Source organism: Phalangium opilio, unplaced genomic scaffold, assembly GCF_054372755.1.
Source record: "Phalangium opilio isolate 3A_F unplaced genomic scaffold, DU_Popi_V2 ptg000094l_1, whole genome shotgun sequence".
In the NCBI taxonomy this organism is placed as follows: Eukaryota; Metazoa; Arthropoda; class Arachnida; order Opiliones; family Phalangiidae; genus Phalangium; species Phalangium opilio.
This window is the reverse complement of record NW_028324199.1, coordinates 4077938-4103621: the sequence shown is the minus strand read 5'-3', so window position 1 is coordinate 4103621 and position 25684 is coordinate 4077938. Positions and strand designations below refer to the sequence as shown.

Below are 25684 nucleotides of genomic sequence, written 5' to 3'. Positions count from 1 at the left end.
ATCCTAAAATCCATATGAAAATCCAAGTTAAAATCCTAAAATCCAAATGAAAGGAAAACGAGCCAGTTTAAAGAAATTTTAGATAACTTTGAAAGAAATTTATAAGATGCCATAAGTGCGCATTGGCATAAGTTTAAGTTGTAAACTCATCGAGTAGATAGTCATTAAAACTATCTTTTCTTCGATTCGCTGGAATATTACAATTACAGCATTAGTAAATTTATACGAGTAATAATTCTATCACTGTTTAGGGTAGGGCATCGAGGGGCTATTCCCTCTGATTTTATGCAATGTAAATCATTTAAGCATTGTAAAAGGTAGCGCTATTCACTAATTAGAGTAAGGTAGAATTAAGGTAAATTAATGACGATTATTAAGTTTTTAAGAAAAACCTCATAACTGGCTCTCGACTCGCAGAGGTCTATTTTTGTTTCCCAACTTGTCTTATCATTTAATATGAACCAATTGCCTTATAAATTTACAAAATAAGTAAAAAAGATGGTCGCTAGAAATTAAACGTTTCAAATAGCAATGTTTTAATTTATTTTGGAATAAAGTTCCTTAAAACGACTTATCTAGAACTAATGTAGATTTCCGACGATTAAAATAATTAATATCAATTATATTTATTTAGTTATTTAAGAAAAACCTCTTAATTTGGTTGTTAGCCCTCTTCTCGCCTCGGAGAGGTTTATTTTGGTTTCGCAACTCTTTTTATTATTCTACAGATAACTCTCGGATAGGTTTCTACTTCTTAATTGTTTCAACATATTGCGATGAAAACTAGTAGATAGGCCGAGTGTTAAAAGTAATAAAAATCAATTTAATTTTAAGAGTTCTAACGGTCGGCTTATTTGTTAAAGAACCCACTCTCAAATTTTTTCCCCTTAAAAAAATGGCGGCCGCAAACGGGGTGAAAATGGAGAAAAGAGCTATCCAAATGACGATTTGGCCGGGCATTTGGCTTGCCAAATGTTTGGATAGGGTTTGAACCAAATGAAAAAGGATTTGGAGTTACAGTATACGGATTTGTGTCATTTGGGGATGAGCCGACCCCAAATCCAAATCATTTGGATTAGGAACGATCCAAATGTAGTTAGAGAATAGGGTCTCTGGTCAAAATTCTAAAATCACTTTGAAAATCCCAAAATCTTGAAATCCCGTACACAAAATAGCTCCATGTCCGGCCGCTCGATATTCTGAAAGTTATGTTAGCCCTTATGCTCTCGTCAAGGCTTAAGGCATTATAGTGCATGATTATAAATGAAGCCAGTATGAAGTTTTTTTAAATTTTAAATATATTTTCTGCATTTATATATACAAATATATTTGTCCTAGATTTGGTTTTAAATTATCAATATGTTTCTGTTTAGTCCAAAGCACTAAAAAAAATGAAATGCTAAGTATAGACTTTTATGATCTCGGAGAGAGTCGTTACGTTACTAATATGATATTTGTTTGAAATTTAAATATTGAATATAATGTATATAAAAAAAAAATAGAAAACCTAATGATAGTTTTCAGGTTACCCTGAATGATCTGGACAAATAATGAATTGTTTATCTCTGTAGGCGACGATACCATAAAATATACATATAAATCCAATACCACCATCTTGATGTTAGGTTAACATTATAATTTTGTTACTATGTTTTCAATTAACATAATGAAGAGCGTAATGATCTCGGCAATAATATATGATAACAACAGAAATGAATTTGAGGTTAGTTTTATATTTTAGTAATGTTTCCGAGAGTAATCAAGAAAATGAAAATTATCTGTTTCACTTTAATGATGTGAGAATAGGTCATGATATAAATATAATAAAACAAGTTGGGAAACCAAAGAAACCTCTCCGAGTCGAGACGAATTTACTTTCCATTCACAGGTCCACCATGGACGAACCAATACTGAAGGACGGATGGCAGAGGGAGAAAGTTGAAAAATACTTGTTAATTAGCCTTCGAGCGGCAGATGGTAGCAAACCGGATAGTGGGGGAATCAATGTTCTAACGAGGGAAGCAGCTAAAGTCTTATTTTGTCTAGATGGCGCTAGCGTTTTCCGGGATTTGACTCCGCATTTTCATAACCCCCGCCATTTTGGCGCTGAAAAGGGGGAAGTAAGCTTTACATTGGTTGTTTAGTCGCTTAGTAATGGGGGCAGTATTGGGCTGCCATTGGTTCTTCAGTATAACTTCGTCCATGGGTCCACCAGCCATTGAGAAAAACCGGAAATACGTAGCTCAAATTGGCGGGATATTGCGAAGGTCATTTGTAAAGGTTTGATCGTTTAACATTTCCCTGTGTATTCTCATAAGTCTAATGAGGACCTAATATCTACCACTTAAGTGTGTATTTAACTTTCGGCTCACTCTGAACCGTTAACACCTCTTGTAAGAGGACACGAATCAAGGTCAATTCTGCTTTAAATCTAGGGTATCTTATTTCATAGACCCAATCGCTTCAACACTTATAGACAGATGAAGTATTAAAATCCATATAATGTAGTGAAATTAAAAGTTGCGTTTGCACTATATATAAATGTAGTAAAGCTGAATTAAACAGTTAACACCAAATTTGAAATGTTAATATCAAAAGATGTTCTTGGAATATTGAGATGAAACAGAGCTTTATAGCTACACAACTACTAAAAGAATCGTAATGCCGAAAATTATTTAAAATATTTCCATTTAATATTCTGCAAAAAGGAAATGTTATCGTTTTGTAAGAGATCTTATCATCCTACTCGCTTTATATTAACTTTGATATGCGTGTAGTGTTTAGATTCAGATGCAATCTTCATTACTCGTTCTATGTAAACTCTCACTTGTGTCACTTCAAAGAAATAAGTTTATCTTAAATAATTAATTAAATATAAATGATAATAATTATTTTAATCGCCAGTAAATAACTTTAAAAATAGTTAAATCGTATCGTTAAAAATAAAGTTGTTCCTATTATCTTTCGAAACTTTGCTAATATTGACGTTTAAAGTGAAGGGTACCCCTCTTGCCCGCTTTCTTCAAATTTTGGGGTATATATACGATTCGTTTCCATTATAATAATAGATAAAAACGCATTCGCGTGAACCGATGGTGGAAGCCCTGCCATTGGGAGGCTAGACGTTTTCCGTAACCCTAGCCGATCGCCGTGTATATCTTGAAACCAATTGATGACGAAGGAAAAGAAGCCAGAATGTACTGACTGGCGTCCATGTGGAATGGACAAAGACCTGAAGATGGTGGTGCATAGAAGCTGGTGTCAATGTGGAATTGACGAAGAACAGAAGATGCTGGTGCTTGGAAGCCAGCAAGTACAGACTAGTGTCCATGTGGAGTAGAATAGCCAGGGGAGACAAACACAATTTTCCAAATTTCCGTGAACTGTCAATGCAGTCCGGAAATTGGGAACACGTTTGCTCCGATACGCAAACTGCGAACGCGGTCACGTGGGGTGTGACACACACACACAGACAGACAGACAGACAAACCCACACGTCCAGTGTAATACCTCTCCGTGACGTCATCGTCACTCGGAGAGGAAAAAAGAAAGGGAACTTGAAATTGCTTTTTGTAATACACTTGTTTACATATAGCCACATAAATGATGTGAGAATAGGTTATAATATACGTATATTAAAGAAAGGAACTTTTAAAATTGCTTTTGGTAATACTCTTGTTTTATATATAGCCACAAAGTAATCAACAACATGAAAATGCTTAGGAAGACGTTTATGTTCTCGAATATAAACGATGCGAATAAGATATCACTACAAATGCAACTAACTTGGAATTGATTAAAATTTTCAGGTAGACCTTAATTATCTGCAATTGATTGATTTCTTAAAATATATCATTACAAACTAATGATTTGATATGATTACAAATTTTTATTTCATGAAGTCCAAAAAAAAAAGAAAAATAATATGCGTTATGAGAAATGATTACAAATGTAACTATATAGAGGCCTTAATTCTGTAAAACGTATTTTGTGCAAGAAAGTAAACTATATATAGATTAAAATGTGCGTATAATAAGTGCTGCTAGTTTTTATGTGGGACATATTATAATTGGACTATTTTGGTACAGGAGAGTACCTTTAACGCTTGGATATTCTAGCGTAGCATTCTCGTTTTCATAATATATGACCCTGAATAATTACCACTCCTCCTATACTTCACAAGCTTAGAAAATAGACATGGTAAAACTGTTATTCAATACACTAAGTCAGTTTAAGATGCTAGCTAGTTCTAAGCTATTGTCTCTAGTTTACCAATCGCCTATCAATGGTGAATTAACTTACCACCCTCCTACCAAGGGTGAGTTGCGTTACTATCCGCCTGCTCAGGCAGAATTGCGTTACCACCCCCCCTACAATGGTTAAATTATGTTACAACCCGCCTACCAATGGTGAATATAGTTACCACCCGTCTGCCAAGGGTGCATTAAGTTACCAAGAGCCTATAAATGGTGGATGAAGTTACCAACAGCCTACCAATGGTGAATGAAGTTACCAACATTCTACCACTGGTGAATTAAGTTACCAGCCACCTACCAATGGTGAATTAAGTTATCAACCGCCTTCCAATTGTTATATTATGTTACTACCCGCCTACCAATGGTGAATGAAGTTACCAACAGCCTACCGATGGTGAAATAAGTTACGACCCGCCTAACAATGGTTTACTAATTTACCACGCGCCAATCAATGGTGAATTATGTTACCAACAGCCAACCAATTCTGAGTTATGTTACCAACCTTCTACCAATGGTGAATTAACCTACCACCCGCCAATTAATAGTGAATTAAGTTACCACCCGCCTATCAATGGTGAATTAAGTTACCACCCGCCAATCAATGGTGAATTACGTTACCACCCGACTACCAAAGGTGAATTACGTTACCACCCGACTACCAATGTCGAATTAAGTTACCACCCGCCTACCATTGGCGAATTAAGTTACCACCCGCCTACCATTGGCGAATTAAGTTACCACCCGCCTACCAATGGCGAATTAAGTTATATGTTAAAAAAATCTCCCCTTTTCGTATTCGAATAGACCGCTTATAAAATGTTTTTAATGAGAGCATTATTTGAAAATTAAAACGCGTTCTCCCTTGAAAAAAATAAATTTCATGATAATAGGTTTCTGGAAAATGGAACCGTTGTTGAAAAATCTGAGATATATTGTAACCTTCCGTAGTAATTAGGGAACCTCCTGAGTTTCTACTCCAGGGGTGTAAGGTTACATAGAGGATTAACACCCTGTGTTACCTCTGACCTTTCCCCGTACTATATAAGCATCGACTGCTTATCCTATTAAGTCAGTCATTCTCCACTACTAGAATGTAGTAGTATGCTCGAACATAGGGCGTCTTGCCCTGGTATTGGACTTATCGTAATTAGTAATTATTATTTAATTCTTTAGTTGTAATAAATGCAAGTCGGTATTTAATTATCGTTTAATAATTAATTTAGTTAAATAAAGTATGATTGAATCTGAGGAACCAGAGTCGTTATTCTTAGTTATAGCCAAGGCTTTTATGGCCACGTGGGGCGAGTTTAGTAATCTCGCAAGCGTGGTTACATAAATGGCGAACTTGCCAGGACACGAAGAATCCTGGTCCATTTAGATTTTGCTTTGGCTATGCTAAGCCTTAGTGTAATCGTGGTTAGTGATTATTAATTGTTAGAACTTAAGATAAGGTAGTGACTTGCAGACTTGGACTACCCGTGACAAGCACTATTGAGTTTGTAGGGAGCTCAAAACCTTTCTTTAAGCATTAATTCACTACGATCACGATGTTCAACTCATACTCAACTTCTTCAAAAGCAAGTTAATCACTTGGCTTATATCAATGGGACACTCCCTAAAGAGAAGACACTACAGTCAGAAATCAACGCCTACAGAGGACGATTCTGAGCCAAGTTCTTCAACGAACGGTGGAACTGCAGGCCACCCTACTACGGAGACTTCCTCAATCACATCGTCTGATACGGCAGCTCAAGATCTGACTAGCCTCATCCAGGAAGCGTAATACGTATCTAACCTGGGAGGACGAAAGCTAGGACAAGCCATCCGATGCCATAGTTCCTGCTTTCATCGAATTCTTTATAACTTAAATAATTAACCTAGTATGATAGTTAACTGGAGTCTTTTAATTATCGGTTACATTGTTTAAAGTTAATTATTATTATATTCTGTTTAAGTTAGAGGAATTATTTATATAAATTTTCCGTCGATGAAGTCCAATCTTGTCGTCTGGGGGGATGTAACCTTCCGTAGTAATTAGGGAACCTCCTGAGTTTCTACTCCAGGGGTGTAAGGTTACATAGAGGATTAACACCCTGTGTTACCTCTGACCTTTCCCCGTACTATATAAGCATCGACTGCTTATCCTATTAAGTCAGTCATTCTCCACTACTAGAATGTAGTAGTATGCTCGAGCATAGGGCGTCTTGCCCTGGTATTGGACTTCATCGTAATTAGTAATTATTATTTAATTCTTTAGTTGTAATAAATGCAAGTCGGTATTTAATTATCGTTTAATAATTAATTTAGTTAAATAAAGTATGATTGAATCTGAGGAACCAGAGTCGCTATTCTTAGTTATAGCCAAGGCTTTTATGGCCACGTGGGGCGAGTTTAGTAATCTCGCAAGCGTGGTTACAATATTATTTTTTATTTCAATTAAATTATAGGAAACTAATCCATTAGAAGTAAGATCAGGTGATTGAATTAATTTCTAAGGAGTAGTAAAATACGGACTGTCTTTAAAATTAAATTTTAAAAAAAAGATATCCGCGCATCCGTCAACTGGAAAAACCCTTATCGTTTTTTTGGTTTTCTTTGGCTCGGCCAAACCTAGTAATTTTTATGTAATACGCATTATGATTATATAAAGGCAATTGTAAAAGCCTAGCATTTGTGAAATTTTAAAGTCTCCTTTTTTACCCTAATCTAGCAACTTTCGAACATGTACTTTCCATCCGAATTCATGTCTTTAATTTTCATAAACATTTCGTGTAAAATATTATAATTTCAGATATGTTTTAAAGTCGATTTTTTTTGGGTGTTATTCGTTTAAGTTCGAATGTATTTAATAGGTTCCTTTCAATGCAGTGTATTAAAGTACATGCAGTAGTGATGAAATAATGACTTGCAATTGTCAGTGAAAATAATTAAATTTAACGTACTAACTTTTTATTACTCTCAGTAGGGCTGTGCGAATACTGGTTTTTCTAACCGAATCGAATACGAATCGAATAGTAAATCTCGTATTCGAAATCCGAATCGAGTACTCTTTCAAACTAATATTACTCGTTTTTCAAAAAATCAGGTTCGAGTACTCTTTTTTTTTCGATTAATCGGTTTTACCACACGAATATTAAGAGATTAATGGTTTTCTAAATACAAGTAGGAGTACTGGTTTTTTAAAAGAGTACTTGAAAATTGTAATACTCAGTTTTATCAGACGAATATTCTTTTCCAAACGATTAATCGTTTCCTAAATACACGTAGCAGTCTAAAAATATTCTATTTCCCCATAGAATGGAATTTTTTCTAAGACTGAATGATTCGTGAGAGAAAAACAAAACATCGCGAATTGCGCAATCTTGTTGAAATTCCATAAACAAAACGGCTTTATATATGTCATATGACCACAGTCCCTCCCATTTCCAATCGAACATAGCTGTACGCGCTCGCCTCATTTCAATGAGCCTGAGCTCGATTTGAGCGAGGCTCTTCAAAATTATTGATAAGCTCACGAGCCCGAGCCGAGCCTGAATGTTTATGAAAGAAATTCTTGAGCTCGAGCCCGGGCTCACAATACGTCACAAACCAAATGAGCCTTGAGCGGAGCCCAGGTTTAACCGAAAAATTAACGAGAGCTTGCGCTGAGCCTTCTTACGAATTTTTTGGCTTTCTGGAACTCGAGCGAGGCCAATTCAAAACTGAGAGACCGCTTATTTTGAAAGCGCGCTCACTGTTTTGAGACTGCGCTCAGCTTGGCTCAGGGCCCCATTCAGTGCCAACAGAAATTAGTATAACTCATTGGTAGATGAAGGTTTGAAGTTTTTTGTAAATATATATATATATATTGTAGTTTTGCATTTGTCGCGTAAAAATAGCTAAAAATTATTTATTTCATCATCTGCGACGCTTGGAAGAAATATTCTCCGGAAATATGAGACCAAGCTCGAATTTGAGCTAACTAAACTGACTGAACCCGAGCTCGAGGTGAGCCTTAAATTTTATCGATTTTGAGTCCGAGGTGAGCCCGCGAAAGATATTAAAGAGAGCTTGAGCTCGAGCTTAGCCCATCAAAATTATGTGAATAAATCCGAGCCCGAGATGAGCTCAGTTATAAAAACTAACTGAGCTTGAGCTCACATTGAGCTCTAAAGAAAGAGTTTCAATTTTGAGCTTGAGGTGAGCTCGTTGTAAATTTCTCTAAAGTAACGTGAGCTGAGCTGAGCCCAAGCGATAGTGGACAGGTGTGCAATCGAATACTCGTTTTCTATTCGAATTTAGCTCTTTGGAAGCGATTACTCGGTTTAGGGAGCTGTATTCGTATTTAAATCGGTTATTCGAATTTCTTTTCGAATAATCGTTTCGTGGTTCGAATACTCGTTTTTCTCAAAATGGCAAATTTTACTCTAAATTATATTTTACCTTTGTCCTTAAGCGTTACAATATAACATTTTTACATAAGCCTTGTCTTAACCCTCTTTAAATTATCGTCCTTCTATGTACATTAACGTAATTATAAACGTCGAGATCGATTTAACCAGTTCTGATCTGATATTTTGTATAAGGTGTGAAAATGTTTCTTTTTGATGGGCATCGTCCACCTAGACATTACTAATTTAAATAGTGATGAAGTCGTCGGAGATGGAAACTTTAAAGATTTTCATCAATAAAATATGGTTGAAAACGTTGTTAAATACTAAATTTCATTAAAAAGCGCGGATAGATGACAAATTTTTATTTAAAAAAATTCAGTTGTATAATTAATTTCAATAAGAAGTTCTGCTTTTTGAATAACATGTGCTTTAAACTCTTTTTAAATGAATAACGATTGTTGTTAATTGAGTAAAAAGTTGTTAACAAAAGATTAAATAGTGGTTATTATTCATTTAAAAAGAGTTTAAAGCACATATTATTCAAAAAGCAGAACTTCTTATTGAAATTAATTATACAACCGAATTTTTTTAAATAAAAATTTGTCATCTATCCGCGCTTTCTAATGAAATTTAGTATTTAACAACGTTTTCAACCATATTTTATTGATGGAAATCTTTAACGTTTCCATCTCCGACGACTTCATCACTATTTAAATTAGTGATGTCTAGGTGGACGATGCCCATCAAAAAGAAACATTTTCACACCTTATACAAAATATCAGATCAGAACTGGTTAAATCGATCTCGACGTTTATAATTACGTTAATGTACATAGAAGGATGATAATTTAAAGAGGGTTAAGACAAGGCTTATGTAAAAATGTTATATTGTAACGCTTAAGGTCAAAGGTAAAATATAATTTAGAGTAAATTGGTTCTCACATGACCTATTTAAAATTCTTGAGGGCAATTTGAAGAATTGTAAAAAGCCTTATCTTATCCGCATATTCTTTGTTTTGAATCATGGTAGAATTTTCTGTTATTTATGTTTTTGTTTCTTATTACACAGAAACGAAAATGACGGAATTTCTTAATTTAACGGTTTTTTCGTATCTTTTACACATACAGCTATGTTCAGCGCCAGAGAGCCCAAGGTAGGACATTTATCAATTAATCGCGCTTTAATTATTTAACAGCACTCTCAAACCTCCTCAGTTTTCTTTCCTTTAACAACACTTTAACCCTTTTTTAATCACCTAGTAACACTTTCAAATCACTATTTGGTTATTTAACCACACTTTTAATCACTTTTGGTTATTTAACAACACTTTCAACCACTTTTAAGTCATTCAACAAAAACGTCAACCACTTTTTTTCTCCTTTGGAAAATATTTTCAACTTCTTTTTATTCTTTAGAAAATTAAAGAAATTTACGGAGATAAACCACGTGTAATTAGAGCGGCTCGAAACGTCTCATTTTTAATTTGGATGTTTTAAATAAATTATTATTTAACTCTAATTACACGTGGTTTATCTCAGTAAATTTCTTTAATTTTCTAAATTACTTCACACCCGTGTATAATAATAGTTATGTTTGACCTTTTTGCTTTTTATTCGTTTAACAACATATTCAACCCTCTTAAATTCCTCTAATGACACGTTCAACCACTTTTAATTCATTTAACGACACTTGTAACTACTTTTTACTCATTTAACAAACCTGTGAACCAAGTTTTAGTTTTTAAACAACATTTTCATGTAATTATTGTTCATTTAACGACATTTTTAAAAACATTTTATTCATTTACTGCCACATTCAACCACTTTTTGTCATTTAACGACATTTCGAACCGATTTTCAGTCATTAAGCATCATCAAAAAAAATAAAAATTATTAATTATAATTATTATTATTATTTTCTTTTATATTATAGTCATTTAACCGCATCTTCATTCATATTTTAGTTATTTAACGACATTTTCTTTCAAATTTTAATCATTTAACGACACTTTCAACAACATTTTTAGTCTTTTAACTACACTTCAAACCCATTTTTAGTCATTTAACATCAATTTCTATCATACTGTAGTGTTTTAACTACATTTTCGACCACTTTATAGTCGTTTATCAACACACTCATCCATCATTTTCTCATTTATCAAACTATCGACTCGCTTTTTATTCATTTAACAACAATTTCAACCACGATTAATTTATTTAACAACACTTTGAACCACTTTTTACTTATTTAGCAAAACTGTCAACCACTTTTTACTTATTTAGCAAAACTGTCAACCACTTTTTTGTCTATGAACAACATTTTCAAACACTTTTCAATCGTTTTACAACACAATCAATCCACTTTTATTCATCTAATAACACTTTAAACCAATTTTTATTCATTTAACAACCCATATAACTACTTTTTACTCATTTGACAACACTTCCAACCACTTTTTAGTCTTTGAACAACATTTTCAGGCACTCAATGTTTACTTAACTAAATTTTCATCCACTTTTTATTAATTTAACGACACTTTCAACCACGTTTTGGTCATTTAACGACACTTTCTAGCTCTTTTAAGTCATTTTACATCACTTCAAAGCGCTTTTCTGTCATTTAGCATCATTTTCTTTAATATTATAGTCGTTAATTCACATTTTCATTCATATTTAAGTCATTGAACCACACTTTCTACCACTTTTTAATCATTTGACATCATTTTCTATCACACTATAGTCATTTAACGACATTTTCTACCACTTTTTAATCATTTGACATAATTTTCTATCACATTATAGTCATTTAACGACATTTTCATTAATCTTTTAGTCATTTAACGGCATTTTCGGCTACATTTTAGTCATTTATCAACACATTCATCCATATTTTTCTCATTAATCAACCCTTTCTAACGTCTTTTTATTCTTTTGACAACACTTTCAACCAAGATGTAGTCATTACACCACGCTTTTAACCAAGATTTAGTCATTTAACAAAACTTTCAACCAATATTTTGTCATTTAACAACACTTTCAACCAAGATTTAGTCATTTGACAACACTTTCAACAACGTTTTACCCATTTAGCAACTCTTTTTATTTGTTTTAAAATAGTTTCAACTCTTCGCGTATTTTACGGGGTTTTTAATCTTTCCCAGCGTTGTTTCAACTTTATGCCTGGTCATCCTTTCCTAATTTTCTCATTGGCTAAAAATATTGTCAACCTTAACAGAGTCTTTCTGCGTGTGTTTTCCAGGTTTGTAAGTTTTTACGTCGCAATATAACACAGTATTACGGAATTCGCATTGACCTCATCCATATCACTTATTTCAAACTTGGTGTAATACGAAAAGAGCATCGTATTTGTATTGAGGTGATTGACAACTTCATCCCAATTCGGATTACTTTCTAGGTAGTGTAAACTCAACATGATGACGGGCTACCACCTGCTTTCCAAGCGTGATATGTGCCATAGGTCAAGGATGTTTAACCTCTCGGTCGAGAAGTTAAATCGACGTGGGAAGTCCAGCTTAATGATGATGTGTGCGGCTTTGTCGCCAAGGTGGTTCGAAACGAGGGGTCGGATACGTACTCTTTTTCTGTACCGTATTCTTTCAGTTAGCAATATAATTCAAACAAGTGGGCATTCACCTATTTAAAGATGTCTGATTTCTTATCGTTTCGGGGTTTCTTGGGTTATCCCCACAAGGGGCTAGGGATTGGTAAGTGTAGAGTTTTTAACACTACAATTCATACTAATTGTTTGAAGTTCTATTGTGATTTTGGAGAAAATTCGTGGAAGGTTTAGAGGTTTTCATACCACACACTACATGGGACATGGACAATTTTGAAAATTTGGTCACAACGTTCTTTTTACCTCAAGGGGATAGAATAGATTCTTTCCGCAATTTAAACTAAATTTATCAATATGGTCGCGGGAAGATTTCCGTTGTATTCCGAATGGCCCACGGAGGAATATAACTCCGAGGAAGTGAGTACTCCAAATTTTATCGGCATTAGCGATGATGACGATGATGATGATGTCGTGGTTGAAAATGAAGACAATGAGTCTGAAGCAAACTCCATATTAACCCCCTATTCTAGGAGAGCGGTAGCTCTCTTAGATAAGACCTCATACTGACTTTAATGTATAAGGATGGTTTTTTGATTGGATATAACTTTTTTTGTATTGTACTAACTGCTTTAAAAAAATTCCACAGAACTACAATTCGGGCCCTCAATATGTGGTTAAAATTTCGAGAAGATCCACTCATTAGTTTATTTTATAAAAAATAAAGTTGCTAAGGGTGGTTTTCATTTCCATAAAATTAATCAGCCCTTTTGGTGAAAAAGTTAAATTTTCCCATAAAAATAACATGGAGTTTTTTTCAAATTTGGCCATTTTGTCGCCACCCTTTTGAAATGAAATATTCGTTTGTTACGTTTGGAAACGGTTTTATATCAAAATTTAACCCTTTTTCTAGGACCAATTTTAAGGTTTTTGATAAAAATTAATTTTAAGTATGTTTAATTTCAAATTTTAAAAACTACCCCAATCTGCGATATTTTAGCATTTATACACTGTTTTATTAGGAAATATCAGCGAGACCAATGTTGGCCTTTTTTAACGTATAGTTGCCTCATAATAACCCGATTGTTTCTTCTTATTGCCTTTTGGTTGGAATGGCCTATCGATAGTGAGATAAGACGGCTTTAATATTGCTGCAGTGACGTTGACGCGGCCGCTACAGCGACGCCATCAAAACACACGGGTCTAAATTGTCGCGGATATAGTCAAATTCAAACTAGCTTAATGGACATTTTAACTTTTCCCTGCTAATTATTCTGGATTACCAATTAAAGATAAATAAACTAGATTACGAATTTAAGTAATTAAAGTAGTTTACCAATTAAACGTTCTTAGAATAAATTATCAATTAGAGTTAATTAAACTAGACTACCAATTAGAGGTTATTAAACTAGATTACGAAATAAGGGTTACTAATTAAATTACCAATTAAGGGTTACTAATTAAATTACCAATTAAGGGTTACTAATTAAATTACCAATTAAGGGTTAATAATTAAATTACCAATTAAGGGTAATTAATCTAGATTACCAATTAAGGGTAATTAATCTAGATTAGCAATTAAGGGTAATTAATCTAGATTACCATATAGGGTAATTAATCTAGATTACCAATTAAGGGTAATTAATCTAGATTACCAATTAAGGGTAATTAATCTAGATTACCAATTAAGGGTAATTAATCTAGATTACCAATTAAGGGTAATTAATCTAGATTACCAATTAAGGGTAATTAAACTAGATTACCGACAACTGGTAATTAAACCAGATTACCGACGACTAATAATTAAACCAGATTACCGACGACTGGTAATTAAGCTAGATTACCGACGACCGGTAATTAAGCTAGATTACCGACGATTGGTAATTAAGCTACAATTCCGACGACTGGTAATTAAGCTAGATTACCGACGGCTGGTAATTAAGCTAGATTACAGACGAATGGTAATTAAGCTAGATTACCGACGACTGGTAATTAAGCTACATTACCGACGACTGGTAATTAAGCTACATTACCGACGACTGGCAATTAAGCTACATTACCGACGACTGGTAATTAAGCTACATTACCGACGACTGGTAATTAAGCTAGATTACTGACGACTGGTAATTAAGCTAGATTACCGACGATTGGTAATTAAGCTAGATTACCGACGGCTGGTAATTAAGCTAGATTACCGACGAATGGTAATTAAGCTAGATTATAGACGAATGGTAATTAAGCTATATTACCGACGACCGGTAATTAAGCTAGATTACCGACGACCGGTAATTAAGCTAGATTACCGACGACCGGTAATTAAGCTAGATTACCGACGACCGGTAATTAAGCTAGATTACCGACGACCGGTAATTAAGCTAGATTACCGACGACCGGTAATTAAGCTAGATTACCGACGACCGGTAATTAAGCTAGATTACCAATTAAGGGTAATTAATCTAGATTACCAATTAAGGGTAATTAATCTAGATTACCAATTAAGGGTAATTAATCTAGATTACCAATTAAGGGTAATTAATCTAGATTACCAATTAAGGGTAATTAAACTAGATTACCGACGACTGGTAATTAAACCAGATTACCGACGACTAATAATTAAACCAGATTACCGACGACTGGTAATTAAGCTAGATTACCGACGACTGGTAATTAAGCTAGATTTCCGACGGCTGGTAATTAAGCTAGATTACCGACGGCTGGTAGTTAAGCTAGATTACCGACGGCTGGTAATTAAGCTAGATTATAGACGAATGGTAATTAAGCTAGATTACCGACGACCGGTAATTAAGCTAGATTACCGACGACCGGTAATTAAGCTAGATTACCGACGACCGGTAATTAAGCTAGATTACCGACGACCGGTAATTAAGCTAGATTACCGACGACCGGTAATTAAGCTAGATTACCGACGACCGGTAATTAAGCAAGATTAACGACGATTGGTAATTAAGCTAGATTACCGACGACCGGTAATTAAGCTAGATTACCGACGACCGGTAATTAAGCTAGATTACCGACGACCGGTAATTAAGCTAGATTACCGACGACCGGTAATTAAGCTAGATTAACGACGATTGGTAATTAAGCTAGATTACCGACGACCGGTAATTAAGCTAGATTAACGACGACCGGTAATTAAGCTAGATTAACGACGACCGGTAATTAAGCTAGATTAACGACGACCGGTAATTAAGCTAGATTACCGACGACCGGTAATTAAGCTAGATTACCGACGACCGGTAATTAAGCTAGATTACCGACGACCGGTAATTAAGCTAGATTACCGACGACCGGTAATTAAGCTATATTACCGACGACCGGTAATTAAGCTAGATCACCGACGACCGGTAATTAAGCTAGATCACCGACGACCGGTAATTAAGCTAGATTACGGAAGACTGGTAAGTTAGCCGCATTACCGACGACTGGTAATTTAGCCGCATTACCGACGACTGGTAATTTAGCCGCATTACCGACGACTGGTAATTTAGCCGCATTACCGACGACTGGTAATTTAGTCGCATTACCGACGACTAGTAATTTAGCCGTATTACCGACGGCTGGTATTTAAGCTAGATTACCGATGGACGCGCAACGCCCTAGGACTTTTTCTCCCATATTTTCTAAAGAATTTTAATTAATATGAAGACTGAAGTGACAGATATTAATAAAAACTGTCATTGTAGACAAAGACTGGAAAGTGTAAAAGATAAGGTTTGAAAATGAACTGCCTGAAGTAACAGATATTAAAATTTTCACTTTTGAAGACATCATTATAAAACATCAATTATTTTAAAAAATTCTTATCTTACTTTTTTCACCAAAATTACTTCGGGAAAGTATTTTAAAAAGGAACATGCGCGTTATTTTAAAAATACTACGGCTTTACATTTTATTTTTTATCAAAAATTTAAAATTAGGTAGAAAATTGACCCTATAACGTGAGAAAATCGTTGAGAGCTTACAAAATATAAACCGTATTAAAACTTTACAAAACGTATTCTGAAATTGTAAAGCTTTCAAAGTATTAAATATTAACGTGCTGTGTTGCTCTCAAAGATCACGATCAATCTACAGATCTTTTCGACACTAATAACTAAATCACAAAGAAAAGGCCTATATTATTTTCAAGATTAATGTTTTCTCAAAAGATTACTGTAAAGAATCTAATATTGCCATCCATGATAGAGAAGAAAAAGCTATGGAAAATTTGAAAAAAAAAATGATATTATAGAAAATCAATGGTTAGAGCTTTAAGGGGATGGTAGTATGTCACAAGCAGCTAAGAAGCAAGCGTGTCGAATATTTTTAAATTGCATGGGCAAAGGGTTCGTGGGCAAACTCAAAACCAATGTATAAATTCTGAGAGAGCGATTGCTCTCTTAGATAAGACTTCATACTGCTCTTAATGTATAAGGAGGGTTTTTTGTTTGGATGTAGTTTTTTTGTATTGTATTAATTGTTTTGAAAAAAATCCACTGAACTAAAATTCGGACCCTTAATATGTGGTTAAAATTTCAAAGAGATCCCTGCATTAGTTTTTTTTTATAGAAAATAATGTTGCTAAGGGTGGTTTTCATTTCCATAAAAAATTAAGACATTTTGGCAAAAAAAGGGAAATTTTCCCATAGGAATAACATGGGAAATGTTTGCTGTGATGGCCAAATTGACTCGAGCATTTTTTGAAGACTATTTATTCGATAGGTCTGAAAATGGTTTTAAATGAAATGTTGAACATAAAACTGGTGCCTTTCGAAGTTTTATTGAAAACAATTAATATTAAGTATTACTTTTTGTACTTTTAAGCACATGCTTAAACTTACGACCTTTCATTCTGTTGGACTTACGTGTTTTAGTCCTGGCTAAAATCATAGAGAAACGTACTGTTGGACTTACGCTGTTTTACCTCTAATAGAAAGGCTGAGCGAAGATTTTTGTTTAGACAACGCGTGCGGCTGTGTCGAGCTTAAGGCGAATTTTTTAACTTTTCACATAAAAGAAGGGGTTAATTCGTCCTCATTTTATTTTAATTTCGTAAGTTAAACCTTATTATAATTTAATACAAAAGAATTTAAATTTAGGATTTAGCCGATAATTTTTAAATTTACTGATTTCACTAAGCCTTGGTCAAAATTTAAATACAGCTGATTAGCCTGATTGTATGTAGAGAGAGACTAGAGACCAATTGGCCGTGTTACGTGCGTTTTAAGATGTTTCACCTGGTGCCATCTGCCAACGATAGCCGCTAATTAGGTAATTTGTTTAAATTAAATCAATTATGCTATGATTTTATGCTTTGTTTATCTTGTCAACATGGGTAAGAGTAGCGCTAGTTAATTCAGGATACCGTTATCTAATTTGCTCAAATCAGGGTAGAAAACAATGTGCTCTTTAGTACACATGTGCTTTTAGCCGTTACCGCTATTTCCATATCTCCATTGAATTATTAAAAAATGGCATTTCTACCCAAATAATTGAAATATTTAATTAGGTAATGCTTTATGGAAGACCACGCTTACTACAGAACCACCAACGTAACATCTTTGTTTACATTGTAAATTATTAAACACAAGAAATAGCACTGCCGTTAACGGTGATTTTCCAATGAAATAATTAATGACTGCACACCTTATTTGACAGCTGGTACACATTAATAAACTGTAGAGGTAAATTTTACACCTTAACTTAATGATGAAACCTGTGGCTCCGCTAACTAAACGTTGGCGATAACTTTTCAAAGGAAATAATGACAAACAGAACTGTATAGATTCTTTCATTTAATAAGATTTTACATTCGCATTACTTAAATTCAAATTCTACATTAAAGGTAAAAACCATTGCTGTTAATTGAATCTCTAACATATGTTTTCTAAATTTCCACATACCAACGTAGCTCTGGCAATATGAGGTTGAGTTTTTTAAAGTCGTTTATAACGCGATGTTTAATTAAATGATATTAATTTTGGTTTATGTTAAATGTGTAAACAACTGTTCAGTGGTTACATTTCTCATTTCTAATTATTTAAATTCAAAGGGCTGTATTAACTTTTAAAGGTGAAAACAATTGCGGTTCCGATATACGAACATAGCTCTGCTTGTTTGAGGTTGCATTTTTTTAAAGACGTTTATAATACTATTTTGTTTAATCAAATGGTATTAATTTTGGTTTATGTTAAATATGTAACACACTTTAAGTCGCATAGAAGAAGTAATAAACATTTGACAGCTGACTTGGCCAGTCAGAGGTAAACAAATACCGGGCTGCCAGGCTGTCTCTTACAAAACAAAGTTGCCCATTCTCGCTTATGAGAAATGTTTCCTTGTCATATGCATCTATGTTTGGCCTGTTAGGAGTCCCAGGACTCCCGACTGAAGTGAAGATTTCTTTTTCCCGGAGCATAGCCTACTCGATCACGCGCAACACGTCGCAAGCTGCTTGCGCTATAGCGCGAGTCAGGGTGGGAAATAAAGGATTTTTTTTGAACTGGACATTAGACCAGCGACCCTCCTGACTTGGAATAAATAAACTGGTCCGTGACCATTGACTAGAGCATGTCGTCTGCTAAAGAACGCAAGCTGCATCCGCTATAGCGCGAGTTGCCTTGCGTTGTCGAGTGCGTGATGGGGTGGGCTATGCCCGGAGTCCCAATCCACGAGATTTCAAATACCCACTAGCATAGCCCACTCGATCACGCTCTCTTTTTTTTTCTCCGTTTTATTATTGACGAGCTAGGGCTATAAATAGCCATACAGCTCCAAGTGGACAAGATTACAAGTTACATAGAAGAAAAACAATGTACATGAAATAGCTGAATAATCCGCAAATCTCTTTTCCCCTGCTAAATATTTTGAAGAGGGCACTTTTTAGGCGTATTAACAATCTTGGATCATCTTTGTGGACGTTTAGGGTAGACCTGATTATTGTGTTTAAGAAGGTTTTAAGCTTAATATCAAACAGACGTTAGTTAATGTTACAAAAAAGTTTGAAATTGACAATCTCGGATCGCCTTTGTTAAGTTTTAAGGATATCTGAATTTCATATTGGGCTTATGAAAATTTTGAGCTAAAGATCAAACGGACATAAAGCAGAATTTTTAAAAATTGTGTAAAATTGTCAATTTTGTCCTATTTGTGGAATTTTTAATGGGGTAAAAAATTGTATTACGTTAATTATAATAACAATGCAAACTTTTTATGATTTAGGTTTTTTTGGAAGTATCATTATAAATAAATGTCTGATTGAGCTAAAGTTATGGTCCCCTTTATATATGTTTCTGCTTATGTGCAGAATTTGAAAATGTAAAACAGTTTCTTAACAATCTTAATTAAAATGAAGACTGAAGGAGCAGATATTAATCAAAAATGTCTTGATTAGAATCAAGACCTAAAAAGTATCGATAAGACTGAGGTTATCACTTGACTGAAGGATCAGATATTAATTTTTCTTTTTTATTGAAACTTAAAGGCATGCTTAAGAAAATACAACGTTCCATTACCGTTTTCTGTAGAAATAACTTATTTTACTGGTAATCAATTTCAAAAATGTACTTATCTCGGGTTTTCGGGCACAATTCCATTCCCCCAAAACATTTTATCATTACATTAATTACTTTTGAGAGTTAACATGTCAAAATACGCTTTAAAACAATAGAAAACTAAAATAGCGGTCTGTTTAGCCATGACCAAAACCTTTGAAAGTTTCAAAAGTTAAAACAAGCACCCTTCCGAGACATGTCCTGAACAAAATAGTGCTTAACCCGCTAATAGTACGACCAGGAAGAATTGATGTAAGCTGTAGTTGAAATATCATCATGTGCGACCTGCGGCACTGAATATTCTCTAACCATTGTTAGAAACTAGAGAGAGAAATAGGGGAGTAGCATAACCACGAGTAAAAATCTTACTGTACCTACTGAATTTTCCGCCATTGTTTTAAAATGTTCCACTGCGAAGCATGCCGGGCACAAAAGGGAGGGAACCTTTTAAAACTCAATGTCATACACGTACTATCTCAAAAGAAATTAATGTAATGATAAAATGTTTTGGGGGAATGGAATTGTGGCCGAAAACCCGAGATAAGTACATTTTTGAAATTGATTACCAGTAAAATAAGTTATTTCTACAGAAAACGGTAATGGAACGTTGTATTTTCTTAAGCATGCCTTTAAGTTTCAATAAAAAAGAAAAATTAATATCTGATCCTTCAGTCAAGTGATAACCTCAGTCTTATCGATACTTTTTAGGTCTTGATTCTAATCAAGACATTTTTGATTAATTCAAAAAAGAGCTTCTCTTAAATCCGCTAGCCTGCGGAAAGAAATGAAAAGTCAGAAACCCTGCACTAATTGCAAGAATGTGCCAAAGGAAAATAAAATTGAAGTTCCTAGAGTTGAAAAACGGCTTAAAGGCTTCCTAGCTAGTTAATATTGACCTTTATACGTTGAGGTTTTTATATGTGATCTGGTTAAATTTGTGATAAACAAGTTCTTAAGGTTTTCAAATGCGATATGGAGCTTTCCAGGGAAAAAGCAATATTTTTAAAGATGTCGTTGCTAGTGCTGCCAAATACAATAGTTAACGTTATGAGAATTTTAAAATAACTCTTTGATACTAAACTTTTTAGTGATAAAAACTTTTTATTAAAAAGCAATTAATTTGAAATGTTCCTACAATGTTTTTTGCGTTTTTAAAATCAGTGAGACATTAAAGCGTTACTTTTTGAAATTAATTTCCTGTTTTAATTCATAATCCCTTGTCATTTTCAATCATGAGCCTTCTAAGTCGTTTAACCTTTTTGGATTTGGCAGAAATATTGCCATTATTAACATAGGGCAAGGTCTTTCCCATGCATTTAATATTTGGTATGTTTTGTTGGATTATCGTTGCACCCCGATGCTGCTCTTTGTTTACCAAAATATCTCTCCAATGGATCTTGGTTAAACTTTTCAGTTAAAACAAAATCTGCTCCCTGTTTTAATAGGCTTTGCGTTGCTTCGATAATTGAATTAACTAAATAAAGAAATAGTTTTAATCAGTTTTACAAATCTAAATTGTTGAACAGTTTTCAAATTAAGTTGCTTATTATCAGAATTTCATTACCTGTAATAGTTATGCCATCTCTAGTGTCACGGCTCAAGAGCATTTTGGTTTTATCACAACCTTTAGGCGCATCTTGGTTGTCCACTTCTGCTTCCCAATCATCAAAATATACCAGAAAGGTTTCTTTAAGCCACTAGAATTAAAATAAAAAAATATAATAATGTCCATATCCTTTCAAGTTTAAATTTCACACGAGGATATTACTTTAAAACGCCAATCGTTTAAACTTCTAAAAGGATCTTGGAAAAAGTTGCGGTGTCGTTTTCCAGTAGATAAATTTCTGACATTTACAACATCAAAGAAATCGTTGACCATTTCAATAAATGTAATTGTTTCAGACGCTTCTTCTCCTATGAGTATTTGCATTGCACTTGCCATCGTCTTACTTAATACCTGTGCTGCATAACTGACTTTCATTCTTGAAAATGAATTCAGATCAGTGTTGTTCTTGGTAGTACAAATGTACTTTTATTGTACATTTTCAAATTTCGAGTACGAAAAATACATTTTGTATTTTTGGTAGGTTATTTAGTACTTTTTGGAATTACTAGAATGGGAAGTATTTTTTAATTTTTTTGAGGGACGATTTTACACTTTTTTGAACAACGACGAGGAAATTAATATCTCAGTATTTAAAAAGGTTGATTATTATATTAAGTAGTAAATAATTTATATTAAATAATATTATATAAAACAGTTATAATAAAATAAATAGTATTCCATAAATTAATATAAAAAATAATCTTATAATTATATTTAAGATATTTTGTATCTTAGATGGCGCGCTAAGCGTTTTGGAAGGGGTGAAAGTCAAAAGTACGTTTTTCCCCCTAATTTCTGAAAAAGTACGTTTTAGAGTTGAGAGAAGTACATTCCCAAAATTACTAAGAACAACACTGATTCAGATATATATGATCGTATTTAATTTTTGGGGCTAATTTCAATCCTGATTCCAGCTCGCTATCTTTTTTGAACGCTTCTTCGACATGACGCCACAGCAGATGTTTTCCATTCTTTTTAAGAAGACGTGTATTTTTGCAGTTCCCGCTTGCTTCCAGTCCATTTAGAATAGTTTTAATCAAATGCGGAGGGTCTGATATAAAGTATATGTAATCCCCTTTCGAAAACAGATTCTTGGTTTTATACCAAATTTGTGAAGGGTTTTCTTCGTCATTACAACACATTTTTATAAGCTTCTGATTGATGCCAGCCTTATCGCATACAACAGTAAGAACTTTGAATCCACTCATTTGTAAGTTTTCCAATGCTTCCCACAAAATACTGTAGAGTTCATCTGACTTCATTTTGTCGCAGAGAAAGTAAGCATAAGGGTACTTAAAACTCGTAGTTAATCCTCTGATCATAAATTGCAAAATGTGAGTTGCTAGCTCAGGAGTTTCTTCGGTGTTATTGTTATTCTCCACATCTTTTGTTAAGTTTTTAATCTTATTTATACTTTCATTTGAGTTAGTTAAACCAACTTTTTCGCCAGTGGTAACTCTGTATATTAAGTCCTTTTTTATGGCCACTTCATCTATCATTATTGAAATATTTTTTTGGTGTTCAGTTAATGTGTCAAATTTTATCTCGTCTTTCAATTCTTTTTGTGTTTCTGGATGAAATCCACTTTCAGCTCGTAAATTCTTAGAATAATTGTAAAGTGACCTTCTGGTTGGTAAATTAAAAACTTGACGTAGAGCTTCGTAAGTTGTCGAAGATTTGCTCTTTAAATACAAACACCAGTGAACTATAGCTGTGTGCCACTTTTGCGGTCTGGAATTCATCAATTTTAATTGTTGCTGAAGAAACAAATCTTTGGTACTTGGATGGTGTTTCAAAGGGATTGTCTTCTATCAATTTTTTTATATCAATACCTTCTTCAGAAGTTAGAAGGATGCCATCTTTCTGTATAAGGCCGTTTATCCTTTGTTTCAAGAATTTGTTTGCTCGAAAAAGGGCTTTGTTTTTCAGTTTGCGGGCTGTTAGATTTCGTCTTATTTCCTCCATATTCAAGTTACGAAGATTAGTCATTTTAGGGCTTATCAGCTTTCTCGATTTCCTACGCACTCGTTTAAGAAGATTATCTCTAACCAAAACCCATTTAGGGCACCAACCAATGCTTTTTCTCTTCAGAAATTCACAGTTTCTAGAGCGTAAGCTATTTGACTCTTTGCAATAATAGGCAACTTTATGTTTCTCATGAAAATATGGTTTCAAATTGGTATCAGAAAGTCCACAGCACACACTCCACCTCTTTTCAAAATTACTTAATACATTTAAAAGATCTTGAAACGATTTTATGCTATTGGTTTCGATATTGTAAACTTCGTGTTTCCAATAAATTTTCTTATCAAATATAAAGACATTGAACTCCAGTGTTTTATCAATTTCAACTCTAACCGTTAGGATAAGTTCACTGCACTTTGATAAAATGAGTTTATCAACTTCGAGAGAAATCGACCATTCAAAAGTGTTCATATTCTCTTGTTGATGCGCTAGAACTTTATGACTTAACTCCTCTGGGTTTGAAAGAATAACCAATTCGCCAATCATGTCCTCTGAAAAATGTTGTAAATAGGTTGGGGTTTGAAGCTCAGGTTTTTGAATTACTTTTGCCTTTAATTTAGTTAAAGTTTATTAATATTACTTTAAAAGGTTTAATGATTTACCTTGCTTACCTGAGACAGAGGTGCAGGATGTTCGTTTAAAAGGGAAGCGTTGGTTATGTTATGAGGACTCAATGTCTGTTAAATTCAAAAGTATTAAGAACCAATTTTTTTTTTAATTTTAAAATTTATTACCATCACCATCTCATTTTCAGATTTGCTGGTTATGATTGCAATTTCTTCACTTGGCTTCTTAATCTCCTTCATTAGAAAATAAAACAATCATTCAAAATAAAGAATCGATTTTAAAATTTTTACCGATGAATTTGTTGTAATTAGAGTCGTCTCTCGAAAACAATTCACTTCTTTTGCCATTCTCGAGTAATTTTTGTTCCAAAGTTTGTTTAAGTTAAATTTGATTAATGGCCCACTTTCATTAGAACTTGTGGAATTGTTAGACGCGTTTAATGAAATAGGATGTGGATTTTCTAAAGATGGTCCTCGCAAAATGTAAATCACAAACTCGGTGATGAGGTTTGAGACTATCAACCGTTATATCGGGGCGGTTAATAACACTAATCCATTTAATGCATTTTTCAAACTTTATACCAGGTTTTGGTACAGGGAAAAAACTCTAACTTTGTGGCATCTAGAGTCACTATTGCAGTTTTGAAAGCAACAATTATTCATTCTTCCACGAAACTATATACTACTTAATCATTAAAACTAAATACTACTTATCATTAAAACTAAATACTACTTAATCATTAATACTTAATGAATCGAAATGAAACGAACAGAAAACATCCAAACACTGAACTTACTGAAGAGTGAAGCAGACGGACGGTTAGAATTCCAAATTTTTTTCTCAGGGTCATAGACAAGGGGCGGGGGCGAGTAGGGGACTCAAGAAATATGATTTGATTTTCGTCCACTAGGCAACAGTTAAAGCGTATGCCCACTTTTTCACACTGCCACGCATGGGTGTAAGACTCCTGTACTATTGGCAAGCTATTTTCCCCTCCCGGAACAAGTTCCATCCTTCTAGGTTTCACTTTCTTCTCTATCACCGTTTTACTAATTTCCCTCGAAAGTACGTGGTTATATCTTAATAATTTGTCAGTATCGTTTAATTTAGCATCGTTAATGATAGATTTCAACTTATCATCCCTCATTTGTAACTGATTAATTGTCTCTCAGAATTTCCTCATTTTTAACTGATTAATTGTCTCTAAGAATATCCTCATTTGTAACTGATTAATTGTCACTAAGAATCTCATCCTTTGTTGTAAATAAACTTTCCATTTGAAAAACAAAACAAAACAAACTCCACATCGAAGTGTCGACTTTGAAACCGCTATTTCAATTTAACCTATTATACGTGTCTTCAGAAATTAATAATATTTTTCGTGCCATTCTATTTTATTGCGCGACTTATAGCCGCACCTGCCACTGAGCTGATGATAGATAGTAAGGGTCCAAGGAGCAAAGGGATGAAGCCCCCGTTTTGAATTAGTATTTTCTTCTTTTTTGAATTAGGGATTTTCGACGTAACTCGTCTTATGGCGTGTCGATGTTTCTTCAATCGCTGCTTCTCGTTTTCTGAAAGAGGGACATTGCCCTGTAGGATATTTATACAACACTCGGCAATAGATTTTATAGCTTCTTTATTAGCATATTTTATTGCAGAATTTCTTTGACACCCATTACATTTTGATATATAGTTTAAAAAATTTAAATGTTCGCGTACTCTCTTAGT

At 34.0% G+C, this 25684-nt stretch overlaps 1 protein-coding gene and 1 long non-coding RNA gene across 5 annotated transcripts; one reads left to right on the top strand and one right to left on the bottom strand.

Moving 5' to 3' along the window:
* Window positions 1-17173: 17173 nt before the first annotated feature.
* LOC149639836 (uncharacterized) lies at window positions 17174-19469 on the top strand. Of its 4 annotated transcripts, none has more exons than XR_016372330.1 (4): window positions 17174-17254; window positions 17365-17473; window positions 17712-18047; window positions 18954-19469. It is a non-coding gene; the product is annotated as an uncharacterized LOC149639836 (long non-coding RNA). The 4 variants fall into 4 exon arrangements; XR_016372332.1 differs by lacking the exon at window positions 18954-19469 and having other exon boundaries at window positions 17712-17774; window positions 17861-18508; XR_016372329.1 differs by lacking the exon at window positions 18954-19469 and having other exon boundaries at window positions 17712-18508.
* Window positions 19470-20836: 1367 nt separating this feature from the next.
* LOC149639835 (uncharacterized) lies at window positions 20837-22115 on the bottom strand. The gene is made up of 3 exons (XM_089850723.1): window positions 21524-22115; window positions 21320-21452; window positions 20837-21229 (listed from the first exon to the last, which is right to left on the bottom strand). The coding sequence occupies exons 1-3, from the start codon at window positions 21734-21736 to the stop codon at window positions 21072-21074; spliced, it is 504 nt and encodes a 167-aa protein (XP_089706849.1). The 5' UTR covers window positions 21737-22115; the 3' UTR covers window positions 20837-21071.
* Between the last annotated feature and the right edge of the window lie 3569 nt (window positions 22116-25684).

Coding starts and splice junctions, on each gene's coding strand:
- LOC149639835 (XM_089850723.1), bottom strand. CDS start 21,736: ATGAAAGTCAGTTATGCAGCACAGGTATTAAGTAAGACGATGGCAAGT. Junction 21,453..21,523: donor TAAACGATTGGCGTTTTAAA/GTAATATCCTCG, acceptor TTTTAATTCTAG/TGGCTTAAAGAAACCTTTCT. Junction 21,230..21,319: donor AGATGGCATAACTATTACAG/GTAATGAAATTC, acceptor TTCTTTATTTAG/TTAATTCAATTATCGAAGCA.